The 21,809-nt window shown below is 32.5% G+C and overlaps 2 protein-coding genes across 2 annotated transcripts; one reads left to right on the forward strand and one right to left on the reverse strand.

Moving 5' to 3' along the window:
• Positions 1–628: 628 nt before the first annotated feature.
• On the reverse strand, positions 629–15,557 carry LOC134231122 (uncharacterized). The gene is made up of 3 exons (XM_062713044.1): positions 15,427–15,557; positions 6,721–7,388; positions 629–5,016 (listed from the first exon to the last, which is right to left on the reverse strand). The coding sequence occupies exons 2-3, from the start codon at positions 7,361–7,363 to the stop codon at positions 2,450–2,452; spliced, it is 3,210 nt and encodes a 1,069-aa protein (XP_062569028.1). The 5' UTR covers positions 7,364–7,388; positions 15,427–15,557; the 3' UTR covers positions 629–2,449.
• Positions 15,558–18,211: 2,654 nt separating this feature from the next.
• Positions 18,212–20,599, forward strand: LOC134231120 (uncharacterized; the record flags this gene model as incomplete). Its single annotated transcript, XM_062713042.1, has 2 exons — positions 18,212–18,237; positions 18,526–20,599. Coding segments are annotated over exons 1-2 (2,100 nt in total), but the record flags the coding sequence as incomplete, so codon positions are not given.
• Positions 20,600–21,809: the final 1,210 nt, after the last annotated feature.

The following is a 21,809-nucleotide window of genomic DNA, read 5'->3' on the forward strand; positions in this document are numbered from 1 at the left end:
TGACATTACTTAAAATAATGCTTGATTTGAAAACTTTTTCCGAAAGAAATATTGTCTCATTGTTTACTCTGGAATTAAATTGTAGGGAATGAAGCTAATTTCAAATTATGTTATCCGATATAACAAAACTTGGGTCAGTTTAGCTTTTTTATGCGTAAACTGCCCCAAGTTATGTTATATCGGATAACATAAGTTGAAATTAGCATCATTACTTAAAAAGATCAAACTTTCTACTGATTGGATATACAGAAAAACAATCTACGCAAAAAACTTTAGCAAGCAGTATGTGAAACAGTTAAGACAACCCATCTCCAATCCCCACCCCTGCCAAGTAATTATATTTTTCCAAAAAGCATAACTCTGTCAGTTATTGCCTGAAAAAACGGACGATAATGCAGCGTATAAATGATGATCTAGCAATCAGAATGAAATCATTTAAGGATAGTTTATATTTTCTGACACATAAACACACAATATAAAACTGCATAAAATACAACTTTGAAAATATATTGACATGTACTATATACAGTATCAAACAAAAACAAAAATTTGCATGTTTCATAATAACGTATGCCAGATTATTGCATCATTTTAAATTTCAAATTCAATTGTTAAATCGTGCTGTAATTGTCGATATGTAATTTTAGATTAACTCAGAGAAACAATTTTGCACAAACATATATATTTTCAACATTCCTTCATTCTTCGTATTCTAACAAAACGGAATGAATAATCCCGAATGACGATTAATAAACAATGCATGATTTCAAACAAAGAACTATAAAAAAAATCAAACAAAAAAACAAATACAGAATTAATACATGTACATTGTACAGGCATATGCAAGTTCAAACAATGCATAATATAAATCAAAGCACTTCAAACGAAATCAACAAACAAAATTAATATACATATACAGACATTCTCAAGTTCAAACAATGCACAATATAAATCAAAGCACTATAAATGAAATCAACACACAAAATTAATACATGTACACACATTTTCAATTTCAAAAAAGAAAAGAAAAGAAAAAAAAAGAAATCAATTATATATCGACAATTGCAAAACATGCATTAAAAAAAAGAAATGTGTCTGTGACGAGAATTTTTATTTCATAGAATTTTGCGTACCTTCTTCGGCTAATTGTTGTTCAGGGGCTTAAAAGACACATGCCGTGATGATCTGTTCATATTAAGGAATATATGATAAATAACCCCCCACCCCGAACATATAATCTTTATACAATTAAATTAAATTGTTCCAAACGAATTTCGATTAATCAACAGAATATAACTATATGTTGAAAACATAACAGTTCGAACACATGTGTCACCTATATTTAGTTAAGATTTTTTTAAATTAAGCCCTTAATTACACCCAAATAAATAATCATTACTCATCTGACACAATAAATTTAAATATTACAAAAACACAGTGCTATGGTTTACCTTTATATCAAATAACGACTGCTCCCTTGCTGCTAACAAGAACAAAAAGATTGATGTAGCCGGACGACCTTGCTCTTTTGAAACAAGACGCTTTATAAGACTGAAATTTTTTTAATAGCTTAAACCTTTAAATAGCAGTAGTACAATATAATAAAGAAAGCCATATGACAAAAAAAAAATAAGTTAGCTAAATAAATGTCTGTGAATACGTAAACTTTTTATTCAAAAAAAAAACTCTTTTGTGTGTTTTCTAACAAAAAATAATAATAATAATTCTTGCGTATAAAAGTATTACTATTAAATATCAACCAAAAAAAAAACTCTAGAGAAAAAAATTCTTTTAAGTGCAATATCTCCATCTCGCTTTTACAAACGCAGCATCCATCTCAAAAGAAACAATTGTCACAGAAAATTTGGCGATTAACATTACTGCAATAATTACTAAACTTAAAAGAAAAAAAAATCCACACAATTTTTTAAAAGCGATAAATATTTGTAAACTAAACATAAAACATGAATTCCAAGCACTCCATCATTTTTGCAAGGTCTAATCAAAGCTTAAATTTGCTTTGCTCCATATCTCAGAAATAATGTAAACGCACTTGAGTTGAGAAATCATTGAATCCATCTTCAGAATAAAAACTCAGCACCATATTGTAGTAAAAGTTCAGCGATACTGTCATGACCATATAAGTATGTTATGTACAGTGGACTCTTGTTGTCTTTATTGCACAAATTAACACAAGTATTATTTCTTAATAATAATAATTCGACCGTGCTGTAGTGTCCATTTTCACAGGCTATGTAGAGTGGACTGGTTCCTTCGTTGTCACATAAATTGATGTCTGCCCCATTGTTCAATAACAGTTTAACCATGCCTTCATTTCCATTGAAACATGCTAGGAACAACGGACTACAGTTGCCTTTGTTGCATAAATTTACATCAGCACCTGAATTTAATAGAAGTTCGATTGTGCTGCAATGTGAGTTTTCACAAGCTACCCAAAAAGAAATGTGTTTCCATCTTTATCACGTAAATTTATGTCAGCACCGTTGTTCATTAACAGTTGTACCGTGCTATCAAGTCCATTTTGACAAGCTATAGAAAGAGGACTGAATCCATCATTATCACATAAATTGATGTCAGCACCGTTGTTCAGTAACAGTTGTACCATGTTATCATGTCCATTATGACAAGCTATATTAAGAGGACTGGCTCCATTCTTCTCACATAAATTGATGTCGGCACCGTTGTTCAGTAACAGTTGTACCGTACTATCATGTCCATTTTGACAAGCTATATAAAGAGGACTGGCTCCATTAATATTACATAAATTGATGTCGGCACCGTTGTTCAGCAACAGTTGTACCGTGCTATCATGTCCATTTTGACAAGCTATATAAAGAGGACTGGCTCCATTCTTCTCACATAAATTGATGTCGGCACCGTTGTTCAGTAACAGTTGTACCGTGCTATCATGTCCATTTTGACAAGCTATATGAAGAGGACTGAATCCATTTTTATTACATAAATTGATGTCGGCACCGGTGTTCAGTAACAATTGTACCTTGCTATCATGTCCATTTTGACAAGCTATACAAAGAGGACTGAATCCATCGTTATCACATAAATTGATGTCGGCACCGTTGTTCAGTAACAGTTGTACCGTGCTATCATGTCCATTTTGACAGGCTATATAAAGAGGACTGAATCCATCGTTATCACATAAATTGATGTCGGCACCGTTATTCAGTAACAGTTGTACAGGGCTATCATATCCAAAATCACAGGCTATTGAAAGAGGACTGTTTCCATCTTTATCACATGCATTGATGTCAGCACCATTGTTTAATAAGCAGATGATAGTTTCATTGCGTTTTTGTTCGGCATTGGTATCCATTCCAGCTTCTTTCAAATGTCTCTCATCATTTACAGCAGCAAAAAACAATGGACTGATCATTTCATCACCGAAAAGCATGTTTACATCACTACCAAGGTTAACTAATTCTTGAATTATTGAAAAGTTATGAAATAAACAAGCAATGTGAATTGGAAAAAACCCATTCCATTTTTCTAGTATACCTGATTTTTTATAATTATTGCTGAGAGAATTAAGTAGTTTTAAATCGCCATTAGCACATATAGCAGGGAATATAGGATACTCCCTTAACTTCGTTTCCGGGATACTTTTTAAGAGAAAGGAAGAAATATCAGTGTGACAAAATACGATTAGTCCGACTAAAGGACATATTTCACCTTCCACATCAATAATGTTAAGTCTTGAGAAGAAAGTTCCAGTGCCCTTAAATTCTTTTGTAAAATCTGATCTGTCTAAATCACATTCAATTCTCACAAGAAGCTTTCCTGGTGATTCAATTTTTTCCTTAAAAGATTTGATTGCACTTTCATTGCGTAAACATGGATTGAGTAGAACATCTACAATGTGTTCTGTTTGCATATCACTAATAAACCTGTCCACAAGATCATCAATGTACTCTTCAGGAAGGTAAACAGTGAAAGGATCGCGATCTTCCTCTTCTGTATCGTCTTCTATCCTCACACGTCGTCTCAGAAAACCACTGTCTGCGTACTGTATTGTTTCTTGTGGACAATCAACACCAAACACCAGAGTCGTTATCTCCATAATAAAGTCGTGAAGGAATTGGAAAAGATTTCCGACACGTTTGACATAAGATCCTTTCAGTTCATGTAGAGTACTACGAATGACTGATACATGTGTGTTTTCTTGTAACTCACACATACCTAAAACTTCTTTAAATTTCATCAAACAAATATCATTTTTTACAATAGCATCGATTTTCAAATTGTTTTTAAAAGCCACTATCAAGATAAGTGAGCAAAATCTTTTCTTGTCAGTTTTCTTCCAAATTTCAATTTCCTTTTTAATAAATTTGTACGGATTTTTAAAGAAATCGACCCCCTTTTCTTTGTAGTTCGCCTCCCTTGAATAAAGCTTACAAAGCAATGGGAAGTAAGCTTCCGTTTTTATTATTTCAGTAACAACCTCCTCGGATAAATGAAGATTCTGTGAATACCGATTTAAGATCGTTCTTTTCTCGTCAATCGTCAGTCCATTTTTTTCGTTGTCAATTTCTACTACAGATGAGTCATCTAATAAGTTACCCTTGATTCTCTTGTCATAAAAGACGCATCTTCTACATGATATTAATAGTTTATTCTTTTTCAAGCAAATCTCCAGCGTTTTCTCTAAACTTTTCCACGAGTGATACAAAATTTCATCTAACGACTCCTTACCTAAAGGATCATTTAATACAAATAAAATACGATTTTCTGAGACTCCAGTTGAACAGATCTTTTTTATTTCTTCCACCTTATCCACCGGTATGACATTCCATCCCTGCTCTTTAAGAATGAGTGCAATATGTTGAATTATTGCAGATTTTCCGGACCCAGAATTTCCAACCACTGTAATAAGGTTAAGACTTTTGAGCTTCTCTTGAACCACTTCACTTGCTCTTGTAGAAATGAAGGCAACATCGTCTTCCCGCCAATTGTCCAGAATCTCTTTTACCAGAGTGTTTTCTGAAAAAGATATTTTTTTAAGATAATAAGTATAAAAACAGAAAATAAGAAATTGTTAAATCAAATTGTATTTTTGGTAAAACTGTATTATTGTCCACTAAGATTGTGCTCTTTAACTCATCTGAAACTGAATTAAATATTGAAAAATACTGTTACACTGTTTTTTGGTGAATGCAACATATATTTACTACAAGAAAGTGTGTAATTTAAAGTATTCAGAAAAAGAAACGATTGTATGTACTGTCTTTAAGTTGTGGTATATGGTGAAGCACAAATAAAAACTATGGTTGGAAAGGATTCTCATGCCATATGATAGAAAAAAAATATGGGGTTTTTATCTAATGCAAACAAATTATTATAAAATTGGATTGCAGGTAATTTTTTTTAGATATCTTACTGTAATTTAAGTGTTTTACATAGAAACAAATGCAGTTAATCGGCCTATTGTTTTAAATAGAAATAAATGCAGTTACTTGGCCTATTATACTTAAAATTTGAATTCACTTTGGGAAAAAAATAGTTTACTTATAATCATGACAAATTTGCTCTTTTTTTTTACTCTAGTTAATTTAAAAATATACAACAAAAGAAACGGAAAATGGCTGTCAGGGATTAGTTAACATTCACGACTTTTGATGAATGCAACTACTAGTATAAGATTTATGTAGAGTGAATGTTGCACATGTTAAAACAAGATTATATGAAGTGAAAGACCTACAACGTGGAAAGTCTGACTCTATATCTAGTGGTAGACTAAGTTTTACAACATGTATATGAAAATATGCGAAGAAAATCTTCCTCTACGATTACAGCATCTTTTTCTAGGAAAAAAAGGACTTCAAAGAGCGTCTCACTTTCAACACTTGCATGTAACAACTCCGTGATATCTATGCAGGCCTTATGTTTTGTAGTTCGAGTACATCGAGAACTCTCATAGATGGAATTAAAAAAATATATTTAGGCTCTATCCCCGATAACAAGACAGACATTTTTGCTCTTTTTTTTTTTACTCTACTTAATTTAAAAATTTACGACAAGAGAAACGGATAAATGGCTGTCAGGGATAAATTAACATTCACGACGTTTGATAAATGCAACTACTAGTATAAGATTAATCTAGAGTGAATGTTTAGTAACTACTAGTATAAGATTTATCTAGAGTGAATGTTGCACATATTAAAACAAGATTATACGGAGTGAAAGACCTACAACGTGGAAAGTCTGACTCTATATCTAGTGGTAGACTAAGTTTTACAACAGGTATATGAAAATATGCGGAAAAAATCTTCCTCTACGATTACAGCATGGTTTCCTAGAAAAAAATGGCTTCAAAGTGCGTCTCAGTTTCAACACTGGCATGTAACAACTCCATGATATATATGCAGGCCTTAAGTTTGGTAGTTCGAGTACATCGAGAAATCTAATAGATGAAATTTAAAAAAAATGTTTAGGCTCTATCCCCAATAACAATACAGACATTTTTGTAATTATTCGATCATTATAGTTTGCACTATAGTACTAACGTCTTGTAGATATCATGGAGATTTTCGTGCTTAGCCAACATTTGTTCAAATTGCAAAAATCTTAAGGAAACATTCCACATTACTAATATAGAGAAATGTATTAGTCATGTTAGCATGAAACAATAGTCTCTGCCTGATCGTATGTAGTAAATATTTTAATGACATTATTTATTATAGTCACCTTTGTCTTCGAATTTTCTTTTCAATTCTTGCAAATCCTTTTCCACAGAAGATATTTTTTCCAGTAGAGATTGGTTATTTTTATAATCTTCCCTAAGTTTTTCTATGATTGTTGTTTCGAACTCCTCTTCTAAGGCCTGACTTTGAATATTACTCAGTCCAGACAAATAGTCTTTGTTTGTGTACGCTTGCAGCCTTTGGCAGATATCAGTTATGATTGACCACGTGTCATCAAAATCTGTCTGTGAGGTAGAGGCCGAGCTTATGTGTCCAAACATAGTGTTTCTTATCATCCTAATCCTCTCAACGTCATCGCCAATCGTTATTTCTCCTACTGACGGCATCGTGCTTCCACCCCAACCTTTTGTTGGACGAGGAATCTTTGTACATATGTTTCTTATCAGTGTATATAACAGTGTTATATCAAATTCTTTATAACCATCAGTTTTGGCGCCTATAAGACGACGTTCTTGCTCAGGACGTATGTTTTTATAAATCGATGATAACTTCACTTTGTTGTAGACAAGCCCAGGAGGTACTTCCATTTCTAAGACATCTCTACAGGCCTGGGTCATTTCTTCATTAATTGCCATTCCGAGTTTAGCAAACCTGGAACGGCCGCCAGGGTCTGGTCCAGAAGCCATTCTTTGATTCCTTTCAGTTAATACTCTGAAATGACAGTGCAATGCTTTATTGATTTTGGAAATTAATAGCAATCTTTTACGGTACCAATTTTAATGCACCAGTTGCCCATTCAGACAAATTTTGTTTCTTTGCTGATGCTCATGTCGAAACTTTCGAAAACAGATATATTTGAATATAAAAAAGGAAAGCTTCCAAGAACTATACAAATTCAGGGTGATTCAGCTGATTTTTTTTTTCAAGGTGAACTGTTTTTCATTTGGTCTTTTTATAAGATATTGAGATAACAAACAGTATTCTAGCCCTAAATTAAAATAAAGAACAACCCACAAATGAGGTAGAGGACAAACGCAGACCTCCAAGAGGAGGACATGGAGATAACGAAAAATATTCAATACTCAAAGTCCATAAAACCATACAAAGCAGGATCAAAGCAAACACGGACCTCCCAAACATCAGAGGTGGGATCAGATGCCATGGAGGATTAAGAATCCCCTGCCGACCGGTCACACCCGCCGTGTGCTACTTGTCATAATCGAGAAATAACACGAAAATCCGTCGTCAATTCAATGTACAAATAATGGACTAACAACTGGACTAAGTATGCTTTGACTTAATGATATATTGTATTTGCTGATTTGATTTTGAATTTTGAATTTTCACAAATTGAGCAATGCACATAAAATTCATTATTTGAACCAGATGTTATTAAAACTTAAAAAAAATAATCTTCAGTATTCAACAACAATGTGCTTAAATACGGAAGGAAATACGACCAAGTTCTACTCAGTATCAGTATACAGGGAAAACATATATAGGATTGGAAATTCAAATTTTAATGACAAGGAAGAAACCCAGTTTAACCCAGCTTCACAAGCAAACTTTTGCTTTTTCTTAGAATACTTATTGGCATGTCTGTTTCAGTAATCCTTTCCAAAATGATTTTTTTCAAGCAAAAATCTAATGTTTACAATATTTTTTTCAATTTAATTTTTTAACATTTGCTCAATTTGTTTGAAAAGAATCAGGAATCAGGATTTTATCAATATTTTTTGATTTCAAATCAGTCAACAACTTGTGCGTGTATGATAAGATGAAGAAAAGTCTTGTTGTGATATTCAACCAGATGTTCAGGTATTATCAATAAATAAAATTCAAGTAGTTGAGTGGTATAAAAACATAACTTTTCCCTTTGTACATCCCAAAAAATTTATAAATTATAAGAAATAACTAAAGGTTTTTCACTTAATTGATTAAAATGGTTGTAAATAAACCTTTCAATAAATGTATTTAAGGCAGATTACATGTTTAAAATTTTGAATTGTTCACAAATAAAGGAGCTATACTCTTAGAATTCATCATCGAATAAAGGGTCATTGAATACTGTTCGTTATCTCCACATCCTTCATCACGGGTAGCATCAGGTGCCATGGAGGAATGAACATCACCTGCTGACCGGTCAAACTGAAACAGGCTGCTGAAAAATGATTTAATGTTAAAGGGAATTCAACAACCACGTTTAAAGTCAGTATTTCTTCATTTTATTGTGGGTGTATTGTCTTTGTTAGCAAATATCATCTTTCATATTTTGGCTGAATACTTCATAGCAATATTTAAATTGATTTAACACTATTTTTAGTACTACTAAAATAATGGAGATCATGTTTATTTTGTGTATGAATACCCAACGCATAAGGAAGGAAATTCATCGTATTCTCCTCCCAGTTTTACCAAGCTTTCATAAAGAAATCTTTATTTCACATACATAAAAATCAACTCAGGAAAAGTGATTTCCGGAGCAAATTTTGAGAATTCATATTTTCAGGGAAGAAAATCAGAGGAATTTTGCAATCCTCTTTTTCCTTTTTTTCTATTTTGAATTATTTTTGTATGATTTTATATGTACAGTATTTATTTGAAGTTTTGTAAAAAACAAAAAAAGTGCAATCAATAAAGCATAAAAACGGAGTTCAGGAAATATAAGTCTTGCTATCAGGTACCTAAGAGCAATAAACCTCCTCAAGATTCAACAACAAAAGACATGATAGCTTTGTGTTTATAGGTAATCGGAATAATCCGGGGTCAAACCTTCAAGGAATTGTTCTTAAAAAAAACAAACTAAAGCCTTTTGCTGTGTCTTTTAGCTCATTATTTAGATATTTCTACGATACATGCCAAAAATACGGTGTCCTAAAAGGGCCATTGCAAAAGAGTATAGCGAGTCCGAAACTACACGCAAGCGCATTAATGACAACGCACTAACATGCAAGCACATTTATGACAACGCGCTAACGCGTTTACACGCAAGTGCGTTGTCATTAACGCACTTGCGTGTTGTTTCTAACAACGCGCTACACGTACAATTTAGCATATCACTGATAAGTTTCCAGTACTTTTCATATTCTTAAAATTAACAATTTCTTAAAAGTGTAGCTTTTCCACTTTTCCAACTAGTATTCTCTCTATAATATTTTTTTTTCTAGCATTTTGATACTTTATTTAGGCATATTTTTAAACCTACTGGCGAAAATGACTTGTTTAACAATAAGTTTTATTATATTGTGTAATTTATACATGCTTTTATTGTTGAATTTCCCAAAGAGTATATCTTTTCTATCAAAATTAGTAACAAAATGAATTTTTATAAAAACCACTTATCAATATGACACCATTATTCTTTTTTTTTAACAGAATCACTAAAAAATTAAATTTTCAATTGTTTCAACTTCCTATTTTAAAAAAGGGCAAAGGTTAGGTTATCTTTGTATAAATCTTGAAAAGTAAATGCAAAACCAATACCTACTCAGAAGTAACATTTTATACAAAGAAAGGTGTATAATAGTGTACTGCTTAATTTTGTAGCTTAATATGAGAATGATTTTTGACGAAATCTGTACGTGAACCTATGTATTTTCTAAATCTCATCCTGTTTTATTGATAACTACGAAAGTCATAGTTTTCAAAATTCCAGGCAGTCAAAATACAGCATTCCAGCCTTCAGTTTTCTGATTTCTGAATACGTTAAATTGTAGAACCTTATAATAGATACCTTTATTTAAGAGTCAGTCCGCGAGAAAACCATGCAGAACTGTCCAAATCGAAGGTTGTCATATCTTAATGAAATTTGGTGGGTAGTTAGACTTTATAATATGTTATTAAAAATGACCAAAAAAAATCCCATCATTCAACATGGCAGTCGTAGGCAGCACCACCTCCTTTTTGCACATTTAAGTGCAAATGCACTTAAAAAATTCAAGAAAAATGGTAAAATTCACATTTGATTTATTTTACTCAAAATTAAACTTGCATTTCCATTAAGGTATTTTGAAAAACATAAGACTATGTTCTTTCAAAATTGACATTTATCATAATCAAATATGCAATATATCAAAGGGCAGACAACCCTTGAAAATTGGCATGATGCCAATTTTCAGGAATTGCCAAAAGTATTACAAATTTAATGCCCAAAATCTTCCAAGACCAATCTTTGAAATTAATTTTTTTGATTTTATTGTACAAATATAACTCTAAACATTATCTTTGCCAAATATTGAGCTTGGGAAATAATAAATAATTGAGATATTGGGATTTACAAATTGCCAATTTTCGAAAAAATTGCTCAAACTCAAATGGATTACAAAGTCAAACATAGTACTTTAAATTATATACAATTGTTGTTAGATATTGAAACATGCAAAAATTTTCTTTGAAATAATAATTATGAGTGAAAAATATTTAAATTAAAAATTAAAAAAAAACTAAATTATCAGAAATTACCCCTAATATGAGGATAAGCATTTTGCGAATTGTTTAGAAATGAGAAAAAAAAACATAACAAATTGTATTGGCTTACTTGCAATTTTTCAACAATCATATGAATGTATATGTTCCTTACATCTTGAAAGTTAGTTTCTTTATAATTAATAAAAAGGAAATTACAAGTATTTAAATTCAAACGGACTCAGTATCCATTCATATAAATTTTGAGACTTGACATTGTTTGCTAGCTGCAGAACTGTAGCTCTCTGAAAAAATATATATTGATAGACCGGAGGGCTACAGTGCCACCTGTATATTTATTGCGCATAAAAAATGCGCTTGGTTCTGGATTAATTCTTCCAAATTCTTACCTCAATTGCAAAAACGGCTAGATTACAATAAAGTCCTTTCTCCTTTATCAATTAACGGCATGGTTTACATCACAGGTGCTTGAGGACAGGACCTCCCCCCCCCCTCAATATAGACCCCCGGGCCTGTTAGACTTTTTTCACATAAATTATATATGGATGACACATTTGTGATATAATCTATCCTATCAGTTCAGAAAATTTGCTTAAACTTACATTTTATAAAAATATCTACCCTCTCTATATGATTTTTATATAGAGAATGTAGGGTAGATTTAATAGACCGTTTCTTTGGGCAATTTTTCGATTGTTGATATAGATCTTATCACAAATATGGCAATTAAAGATATTTTATGAGAAAAAAATCGAAAAAGCCTAGGGGTCTATATCGAAGGGGGGGGGCTGTCCTCAAGCACCTGTGAAATTTGAGATGACAGTTTTAAGAACACGGAGAAATAAATCGAGAAACAGCGCATTTTTTTGTGTGCAATAAATAAACAGTTTTTTCAATGGTTGGCACTGTAGCTCTCTGGTCTATCAATATACACAATGTATGGTTTTTTTTTCGGAGAGCTACAGTTCTGCAGCTAGTTGTAAGCTTTCTGCCAATTTTAAATTGGTACAATCTTATAAAAATACTGACACTGACAGGGGATATTATACAAAAAGCTCCATAAAAGAGTTTAAGAAAATGAAAGATGCTGGAGTTTACTCTTATCCCACCTCCCGAATCAAACAAATGTCTTTTTTTTCGCTTGGCAAATTCTTTTCAGGTAAGTTTAATTTTAACCCCCCCCCCTCTCGACCCTTTCAAAATCGTTTCTACGTCAATGCTATGACTGCAATTCTGTGAATAAGAGATTTTATGAACATGAATAAATCAACTTTATTTAAATCATGGGGGATAGAATTTCTAAAATATATATTGTTTATAAATTTGTTTATTAAATGTGATTTAATCTAAAAAAAAAAATATAATACGTTTTCCGTTCCTCGTTTTAGCAACACCCCTCTAGAACCCTAATCATTTTTCATTATTTTATCCATTTCAATATTAGTTTGTAAATTGTGGAGAGGTGGATGGGGTTAAACTACACTCGTAATATGTATATTTAATATCCTGAATGACCTTGATCGATTGACACGCCCCCTCCCCCAACTGTTTTCAGTGGATACATATAACATTAATCAATTTATCTCTGTCTGCAATGGTACATGTATTAATAATACCATTATGGTTATTCAGAAAAAGTATCAAATATTAATTTACACAGCCTTATACAATTTTATTAATAATGTTTTGAAAATAATTTTGTCCGAGCTCTAAGACTTCCTGAAGCAGGACACCAGACACCCAGAGTCACTACGCTGCCACCAATTTTGTAACGTGAAGCGGTCACCCATCCAAGGGTTAAACAGGCTCACCGTTGCTTAACTTGCCTGGACGGAGACTCTACCGCATCATCAGAAAAGCTAGCTCACTGGCGAGGCAGTATAACTTCCCTATATAATGTCCGCTACACAGTCTTTTATCATGTTTATAGCAAGTTTTAAATTTTTACTACTTTGTACTTCAAACTAGCAAAGTTTTGGCTGCAGTAACGACTCATATTTTCTTTGGGGGGGGGGGGGGGGTTGTACCCTCTCCCGATTAATATTGCCAATATTTATCGTTGAGGGTCCTATATCGGTGGGGTACCTAAATTGGTGGCATCTCCTTTTGAGCTGATGATTTTTAATGTGAGGTCTGACTTTATCAATATATGAATGTTACGTAACGCAGTAGTTTAAAGTATGTAATGTAAAATAAAAAATATTCCTAGGAATGACGGTGTTTGGTTATAACTCAAAAACACACTAAATCTATATATGAAACCTAAACAATTTACATGTAGATTGAAATTACAAATTATTTTTGAATTTGTTGAGAGTATGCAATCAAATACCTGTTTGTATTCTTATATTTTCTCAAATGATGACAAAACAAGTTGCTAAGACACTAAGAAAACTACGTGCATTTATATTGAAAATACATGATTTTAGTTAGTCATTCCTCCATGATTTTTCGATCCCTCGCTTATTTCATTATTACATGTTTCATATGCGTTTTTCTTTTCCTTTTCATATTCTGATTATGTATATCATATACTTGTCCTCTGACCTGAATTTATATGCTGTAAATATTCTTCATTGTCCTCATGTACCTGAAATGGTTTGAGTGAATAAAAATGATCTTGAACTTGAACGGGGCCAGGTGCCTTAAACAAAATATCAAATGTATATTTTGATTAAAAATATGTTATTATTTGATTTAATTTCCTATTCAATTGTACTTACTAGGAAAAATTTTGTATCTGTTAAATTACCATGAAATACATGTAGATTCCCCGAGGACAGAACCCTATAGAAAACATACCTACTACATGTATATGCCCCAAATAAAAAAAAACAAACATTTGATGACCTATTATTTTATTTTTTTACTTTCTATGGAATTCTTGGTATTTTTTTTGTAGTTGATAATGTAGGTTGTCCCCCCTCCCCCACACTGAAAGTGCTTCCTATGGGCCTGTTACATGTATTTGTTTATTCAAGCTAAATTGTTATTTTTTACATTCAAATATCTTAAAATAAGTTTTCCCTCTTTCATAGTGCAATAATGCTCCACAACAACTCCCTAGAGGAAGAAAAAAATGATCATACATGACTTTCTTCTTTCCATATAGAAAAGAAAGTTATATGAAGTGTCCAAATCAGTTATTCCTCTTCTAAAAAATATATTAGATTAAGAATCTTCTCTTTTTCTTTAAATATCATAGAAATAATCCAAAAATATGGTAAAAGACTGTTATTTAAAATATGTGAAATTGTAGCAAAATATGGTATTTCAAAGTTAATTTACAGCATGTAGAAATTATTTCCCAAGCTCAATATTTTAATACAGAGTAGACCTTAGATCATTCTTAAAGTAACAATTAATTTGATTTAATTTCAACCTTGGTCTTGAGAGAAACGAGCATCTAAAAATGGCTAAAAATCATTCTCCTTTATTTAGGATCTATAAATAGATGTGTAAAAATAAAATATTCATTTGAATTAAGTTTTTACTCATTAATTGTGTTAATTGGACCATGACTTTGAAAATAAAACAAAATTTGAAATTAAACTGATGAAAAAAAGTAACTTTTCGACTTGATCAATTTGTATACATTTTCCATTAAATTTTGTGCGATTTTCCACAAATATGCAAATGAGCTGTTGCTAAAGAAAGATGCAGGGTTCGACATTTTTTTGTGGATATTCTGACTTCTATCTTTATGTAGAAAATTTTAAGGCACTAAAAATTCCCAAGTTGCAACATTCCATTTGGACGATTTTTTGAATTTTGCATGGTTTTCTCGCGGACTGGCTCTTAAAACTTTTAAGTATTTTGTCAAAACAAGAAAGTTAATGACGTTTTGTTTCTATTTTTGTTTCAGCCAATCACAGCGAAGCGCAAGTGTTCTTGATAATTTGACATGATCCCACCTCTTAAACTTTTTTTGTTCATATTAATTTTGCTTATATTTTAGCGATTAATGTGTGGTTTTGTCGCTTTGTTCCGTATGCCTCTTGTCAGGGATTTGCATGTTTACTCTAAACGATCAATTTAATGCCTTTATTAAGAAAAAGTGAACTTTCTCGGACCCTTTCGGATGTAATTGTAAAAGTGTCTGTGTTTGGAGGGAGGGGATAATTCAAGTAATTTTTTAAAGGCGTTCATTTGTACAACACAACGGATTTTACCCTTTCTTATGATGATAGATGTATGCTGAAAGGGTTCAAGAAAGCGCAAAATACATGTTATTTGACCAGAAGGATCCAATTTACGGGACACCTACCCTATCCTCTTAAATCATATTAATTGAAATAGCAAAATGATAAATGAAGTATCTCACCTCAGACTACGATATATGTCTCCTTTGCGTCATTCTTATATAATGGTAAACGTCCATGGGATTTTATTCAAAGTAAAATGAATTAATATATACGGAAGTAAACTTTACGGAAAAAAACAACCGCACAACTAGAAACATGATTATAATGCAGCGGCAATAATACTGTTCCTCGATATTTTGATTTCCATACAATCATATGTTAAGTGCTATATATCCTTGTACTTTGTCACGTGATGTGCATGTGTAGAGTAAAATTCAATTTATCATTGTCAAAATGCAATGCTTGTAACTATATTTTATTTTGTATTGCTACTTTAAAAAAACTTAATTAAGGATTAACATTCATTGTTTCCGCTAATGAAGGGGGGGGGGGGTTAAAAAGTTATTTATATTTAAGGATAATATGAAGGAAATTAATAATTATGGGATTAACCTATACTGGATGTTTAAATGTTTTTCTTTATTCAGAGCAGCGTAATATAATAAAATAATTATGCACACGTTTGTTTCATTTTGCTCCCTGACAAGCAGTTTAATTGTTTGATTGTCAGCAATAGTTGCTTAATCTTCCATAAAAAACATTTTGATATATATGACCTGCACGACTTAACTAACATACCGACATAGCTAATATCAGAGAGTGATCAACAGCTTTAATTTTAAACATATATCTATCACTAAAAGAGGGCAAAATACAAATTTTAGCGTTTTCAATCGCAATATTATCAAAAATGCAAAGTGTTTTGCGTTTAAACGCAATGTTTGTTGCGACTAAACGCAAAGTTTTGCAATTAAATGCAATAAAATTTTTATTATACCTCATTATAAGTATTCTAAACAACGCGTTATCTGATTGGTTCTAAGTTATCACGTGAACGGGCCGTAAAACTTCATACTTCCAGGCCGTCGGCATGCTTTTCATCACATTCCACCTCTTCGGATACTAAGTGCATTTTCCCGCAATAATTATCGTTCGTTTAAAGAAAACTCCAGAGAGTATAGTAGACGACACAATAACCTGGTTTAGGTCACAAAATTGATAATAATGTGTTGACCGAAGAGTTTTAGTAACTTTTTGTTAAAAATGAATTGAGAGCGGTACTTGGGTTCATTATTATTATACCAACACACAAGTTAATGGTTTAGGTTTGACAAGTATATATTTATTGATGGTAATATTATAATAAAAACCTGAAATAAAGTCATTATAATTGAAAACATTCACAAATCCTTACTGACTTTACTTTTAATTACAAATATAATAAGAAATGAATAAGTAATAAATATATTTACCAGGCACACTATATAAATCAGCTACTAGATGTAGTAGAACTATTCCTGTCAAGGGTGTAGCGCCGCCTGTGCATGAAAATGGTTAGCCGCGGGAAAGTTCGTGAAAAGTTATTAATAGAAAGAAACTAGTCAAACCGGAAATGGTCAAATACGTCACACCTAAGAAACATAAACACTCACAAGTGGACATTCACACATGACAACACAAACGTAAACACACATAGTAGTAATAATTAAAACATTGAAACTGAAACATTTGATTACTTACACTGGATACATATTCCCCCCTTTTATTAAATAGCTCCCGACATTCTATGAAATTAAATATCAGGCAAATGTTCTAATTCAAAGTGCAAAATCACCTCAATATCTATTTACAACAAATTCAATAATCCACCAAATATGCATAAAATAAAATCAAACCAAATAGAATAATCAAACACCATGTGAATCCATAAATGCATCACCAAAACACAACTCACTGACGCTGAACACCAAACCTGCGAAAGACCTTTGACACATAAGACCTCGACATTACTGTCCAAGAATCATATCAACTGAACCAACCGATATCAAATGAATATGTTCAAATCAGTCTCAGATTAAACATTCAATTTCATCAAGTATCACATGATGATGGGGGTTCAATAAGGTTACACTGTAAAATTACAGTATCGATTGTGTATCTTTAAATAAACAACATGTATCAGTTAAATTCATTCATAGATTCATTTATTTGGAATAATATTCACAAAAGTCATAAAAACAATAATAAAACACTATGTTTTTTAGGAAGTCTTTAAATTCACTGAATTCACTAATCACTTTACTTTCACTTAACTCTGAGTGTCTCTTTCAAAGAATTTTTCCTTAATAGGTCACCTGAGTGACTCTCATCAATATCTAACAGCATATGAATTTTTATGAAAATATCTTAGTTTCTTTGAAACAGCTTTCTTTGAACTGAGCTAAATTCAAGGTGTGACGGAAGGACAGAAGACGTACATAACAAACACCATCTGCCCCGGCCATATTCATGATTGGACATAAAAACCATTCTTAGCAATCCACAATTTGATACCTATCCTATTATGCTACATTTTTGATTTATATTTAAGGACAAAACTAATCCCATAGCTAGAAATATTTTAAGCGAAATATCAAGTGTTACTAATCTCAAGTCTGCATCAGAAAATTTCATCGAAAGAAACCGTCCATAATACATGCAGGAAACGAAATTGATAACTTGAGTTATATTGGGTAAGTAGGAAATTTAACATTTTGACGTAATTTGATTCAGTAAGAAAGTTTCCATTTTTCCTTAGCAGAGTTAACTGAGATACGTCTACAATATTATATTCACTTGTCAAATTTAAGTCGACGGTGTCTAATTTTGACCCCCCAATACTTATCTAGAGGAAGCTCCTTGAGGTAAAATCTGTGACCTCACACTAGCCTAATCAATAGCAGAAAGAAATATACGCTACTGAGAATGGACTCCATAAGAAGCTCACAATAGTAAGTTCTCATTACAAGAATTTATAGCACTAAATTAAAAAAAATTCCTAATTCATCTGAATCAGTGTAATTTGTTGACAGTAAAATTGGTTTTAACTTTTTACACCACTGAATTTAAAACATATAATATATATATATATTCTAGACAAGTTTAGTTACAAATTTCACTATTAAAAAAAAATAAATGATTTAATTGAGTCGAAAAATAACTGATTCAGTTGAGGAAGTTTTTATTTATTCTATGATTTTTTAATGTAAAAATCATCAATTATGATAATTATATTATAGTTTTACAAAAGTGACACATTCATTATACAAGAATATAAATTCCATTTTAATCATTCTAAGTATTGAAGGCATACAACACATATCAGAGTCGGTGTTTGTGGGACTGTGTCGTAAAGTTGGGACCTCAAAAGTGGTGGCCATGAGAAGAGATATAGTGGTTATCGGTGAGATGGTTAGAAATCAAGTGGCAACAAGTGGTTTGTCCAGTGCGATGGCGAGTGGAAGTTATGGAGAAGGACTCAGACTGAAAGGATCAGATATAGACTTTATGTTCTGGCCAAATAATCACCGTGTGATCTGGGAATTATCTCAGTCTCAGTATTACAACACATACAGACAAACATTGATCCTCTGTGACTGTTCTGATAGTCCACCAGGATTTACTTTGTTATATTTACTGTCACCATGTACAAGCAGATTTATCCAGAGAGCGTGTGTTAGAATGAGTAACACATATTATATATCTAGTTCTAAATTCAGAGAGATCCCTTTATCTGAGTCACTACCTTTTAATCCCATTCCACATGGACCCTGTGTCAGTGGAAGATATGGAACACTAGAATATGATTATGCCCACTGTTTTGTTAGTGACTTTTGGCCTCCCTCTGCCTCCCCATGGATATACAGATGTCACTCATGGCCCAAACCTCATGTTGTTGATGATATAGTGAAAAATGGATGTCACTTTGTAGCAATAGGACATAAGCTAGGAAATCACGAAGATCATGAATGGAGAATTTCATTCTCCCAAGCAGAACAAAAACTTGTGTATGTAATGAATCACTGTCAATTCTTAACTTACGGCTTACTTAAATTGATATTAACAGAAATAATTAATAATGGAGTAGGTGATAATGATAAATTACTATGTTCCTATCACATGAAGACGGCAGTTTTCTGGGTGATTCAACAAAATACAATACCTCAATGGTGTCCACAAAATCTCCTGGGGTGTTTCTGGGTCTGTTTTAAACTCATCCTCAAATGGGTGCATGAGGGGGTCTGTCCTAACTTTTTCATTCCAGGCAACAACATGTTTCTGAGTAAAATTCATGGCATCAAACAACAACAATTATATATAAGACTGTCAGGGTTGTATGAAAAGGGTTTAGCATTCCTGCTACATAGTCCCTCCATTAGAGCTTTTATTATAGATGTCCTCTATAACCCCAGAAACTCCATCTGTACAGATGATCATACTCTGATTTGTGAGGATGAGTTTGATAGAAATGTGTTTGGTGAAATAATACAAAATTCCGTAACACCAGACCAATGGGACATACAAATTTGCATTAGACATCTGCATACAATAGAACGGATGGTAGGTTCAACCCTCCTGACACAGTATCAAGTCCTCAAGCTACAGCACATGACCGCTAGGGTCCTTCAGTACACTGCTTTTAAGTTATACATGGAAACTTACACACCTGACAACAGACTTAGGTACAGAGCTGACAAAATGTCCTGTCACATGCTGAAATTAGCAGCCAAGTTTGGTTGTATTACAGACATGCTGTACATAGCCATCTATTATTTCAAAACACTTAGATACTCGGAAGCTTTATCTGTTATAGAGCTAATCAAGGTCAAGTTAGCACAACCATTTGTGATATATATGGATATGGAAAATGTAGATATAGAGATGTATATTGAGGCTGTAGGGGGACAGTCCTGGTCTACAAAGATGAGACAGGCTGTAGCATGGGATATCAGACTTAACAATAGAATCCATAACATCACTGAACTGATTCCTGAACAACAGTCTGCTCTACAGAGACACATGCGTGTATTATTCATCCCACCCTTGGTACTGTTATACATGCTAGAGATTTTGTGCTACAGACATGTAGACACAATACGAGCACAAACAGCTCTAGATGATCTACAGACCTTAGTTCACTATGATCAGGGACAGTGTATAAATTTATTGTCTAGAGACATATCGTGGCAGATTCTGGGGATCTGTCAAGAGTTCACAGGGGACTTTCAGGCTGTTCTATACTCATACCAACAATCTCTCAGACAAGAACCCTACAACCACATACAAACAGCTACAGAAATGAGAATACAGAGAGTTTGTCAATGGATTCCCTTTTTTAATTAAATGTCAGATATTTGTATGTGTTTACCTGAAATATATTATTATTTACATATCCTATTCTGATTTCATATTATCTATTCTGTCTGTTTTATCATGTTTTACAAAGGTAATAACTAGTCTATAATAAAATGAAAGAGACACCATTGCTTATCATAATTACAATCAAACGTGTATTAAGCGGTCATCTACGGGATGCATTAAAAGTGACTTTTATAGTTAGGTGACCTTTGGTTACAGGTTCATCTTTTTAAAGGAATTTATTTATACAAAGATGCCAGTGTATTTGTGTTTATGTTATCTATTTCACAACAAAATATACAAGGAAGCTAGGTATTGGACATCAGTGATCTCACATTTATTTTTTTGCATGAAACAAAAAAAACATGTAGCAAAATGATTGCTTCAACAATTCTCTGCTTTCAAGCAATAAAACACTATAGCTCTGTTTAAAGGGAGAAGACTCCTACGACCTTATATGTAAAATTCACATGCTCAAAATCAATGTTTTTCTCCCATTTAGAGAAATCCAGTGAAAAACGACCATTGAGTGTACTGAAATCAAAGTAGAATTTGTAGGAGTTGAACATGGTATAAAACAACGCAGAGAGTGTACTAAATCAAAGTACTGAAAGTACTCATGGGAGTTGAACGTGGTGTAAAACAACCCATGCCGTGTACTTAAAAAAATGCCGGGATCATGAAGTACCCAACAAGTGAATACTCTCCCATCAACTGAAATGATATACCAGCCGCAGAACTGTAGTCTTACGGTTTTCTATATTAGTCTTGGACCATAACGCTACAGGTCCAGTAAAACAACAAGAGGCCCATGGGCCTTATAGGTCACCTGAGCATCATGCAACAACTCTCAAATGATTGAATTTCCTTCATTTTTTTAAGCAAGATGCTATGGCATTCACAATTTTGAAAGAGGCACCATTACTGATCATATATATACACTTAGCAATTGCTTAGTTTGGTTACTTAATACCAATAGGCAGAGTAGGGGAACAACAACTGCATTTCAACTTATCAGTAATATTCAGCAATAATCAGTAGTGTCCCTACCACAAATGAAACCCCGACCAAGTTGGTCCATGCATTGCAAATTTTTTTAAGAGACACCCTTGCTTATCAAAAATGTTTGATTAATAACAAGGAGTAGACTTCAAACAATTATCTC

The sequence above is a fragment of the Saccostrea cucullata genome, unplaced genomic scaffold, assembly GCF_032062105.1.
Source record: "Saccostrea cucullata isolate Sc308-1 unplaced genomic scaffold, CSIRO_AGI_Scuc_v1 ctg4527, whole genome shotgun sequence".
Classification (NCBI taxonomy): domain Eukaryota; kingdom Metazoa; phylum Mollusca; class Bivalvia; order Ostreida; family Ostreidae; genus Saccostrea; species Saccostrea cuccullata.

Bases quoted from the DNA above. Each gene is read 5' to 3' on its own strand.
- LOC134231122 (XM_062713044.1), bottom strand. From the start codon at position 7,363: ATGGCTTCTGGACCAGACCCTGGCGGCCGTTCCAGGTTTGCTAAACTC. The intron at 5,017-6,720 runs GTGACTATAATA...TATCTTTTTCAG, and splicing joins AAGAAAATTCGAAGACAAAG to AAAACACTCTGGTAAAAGAG.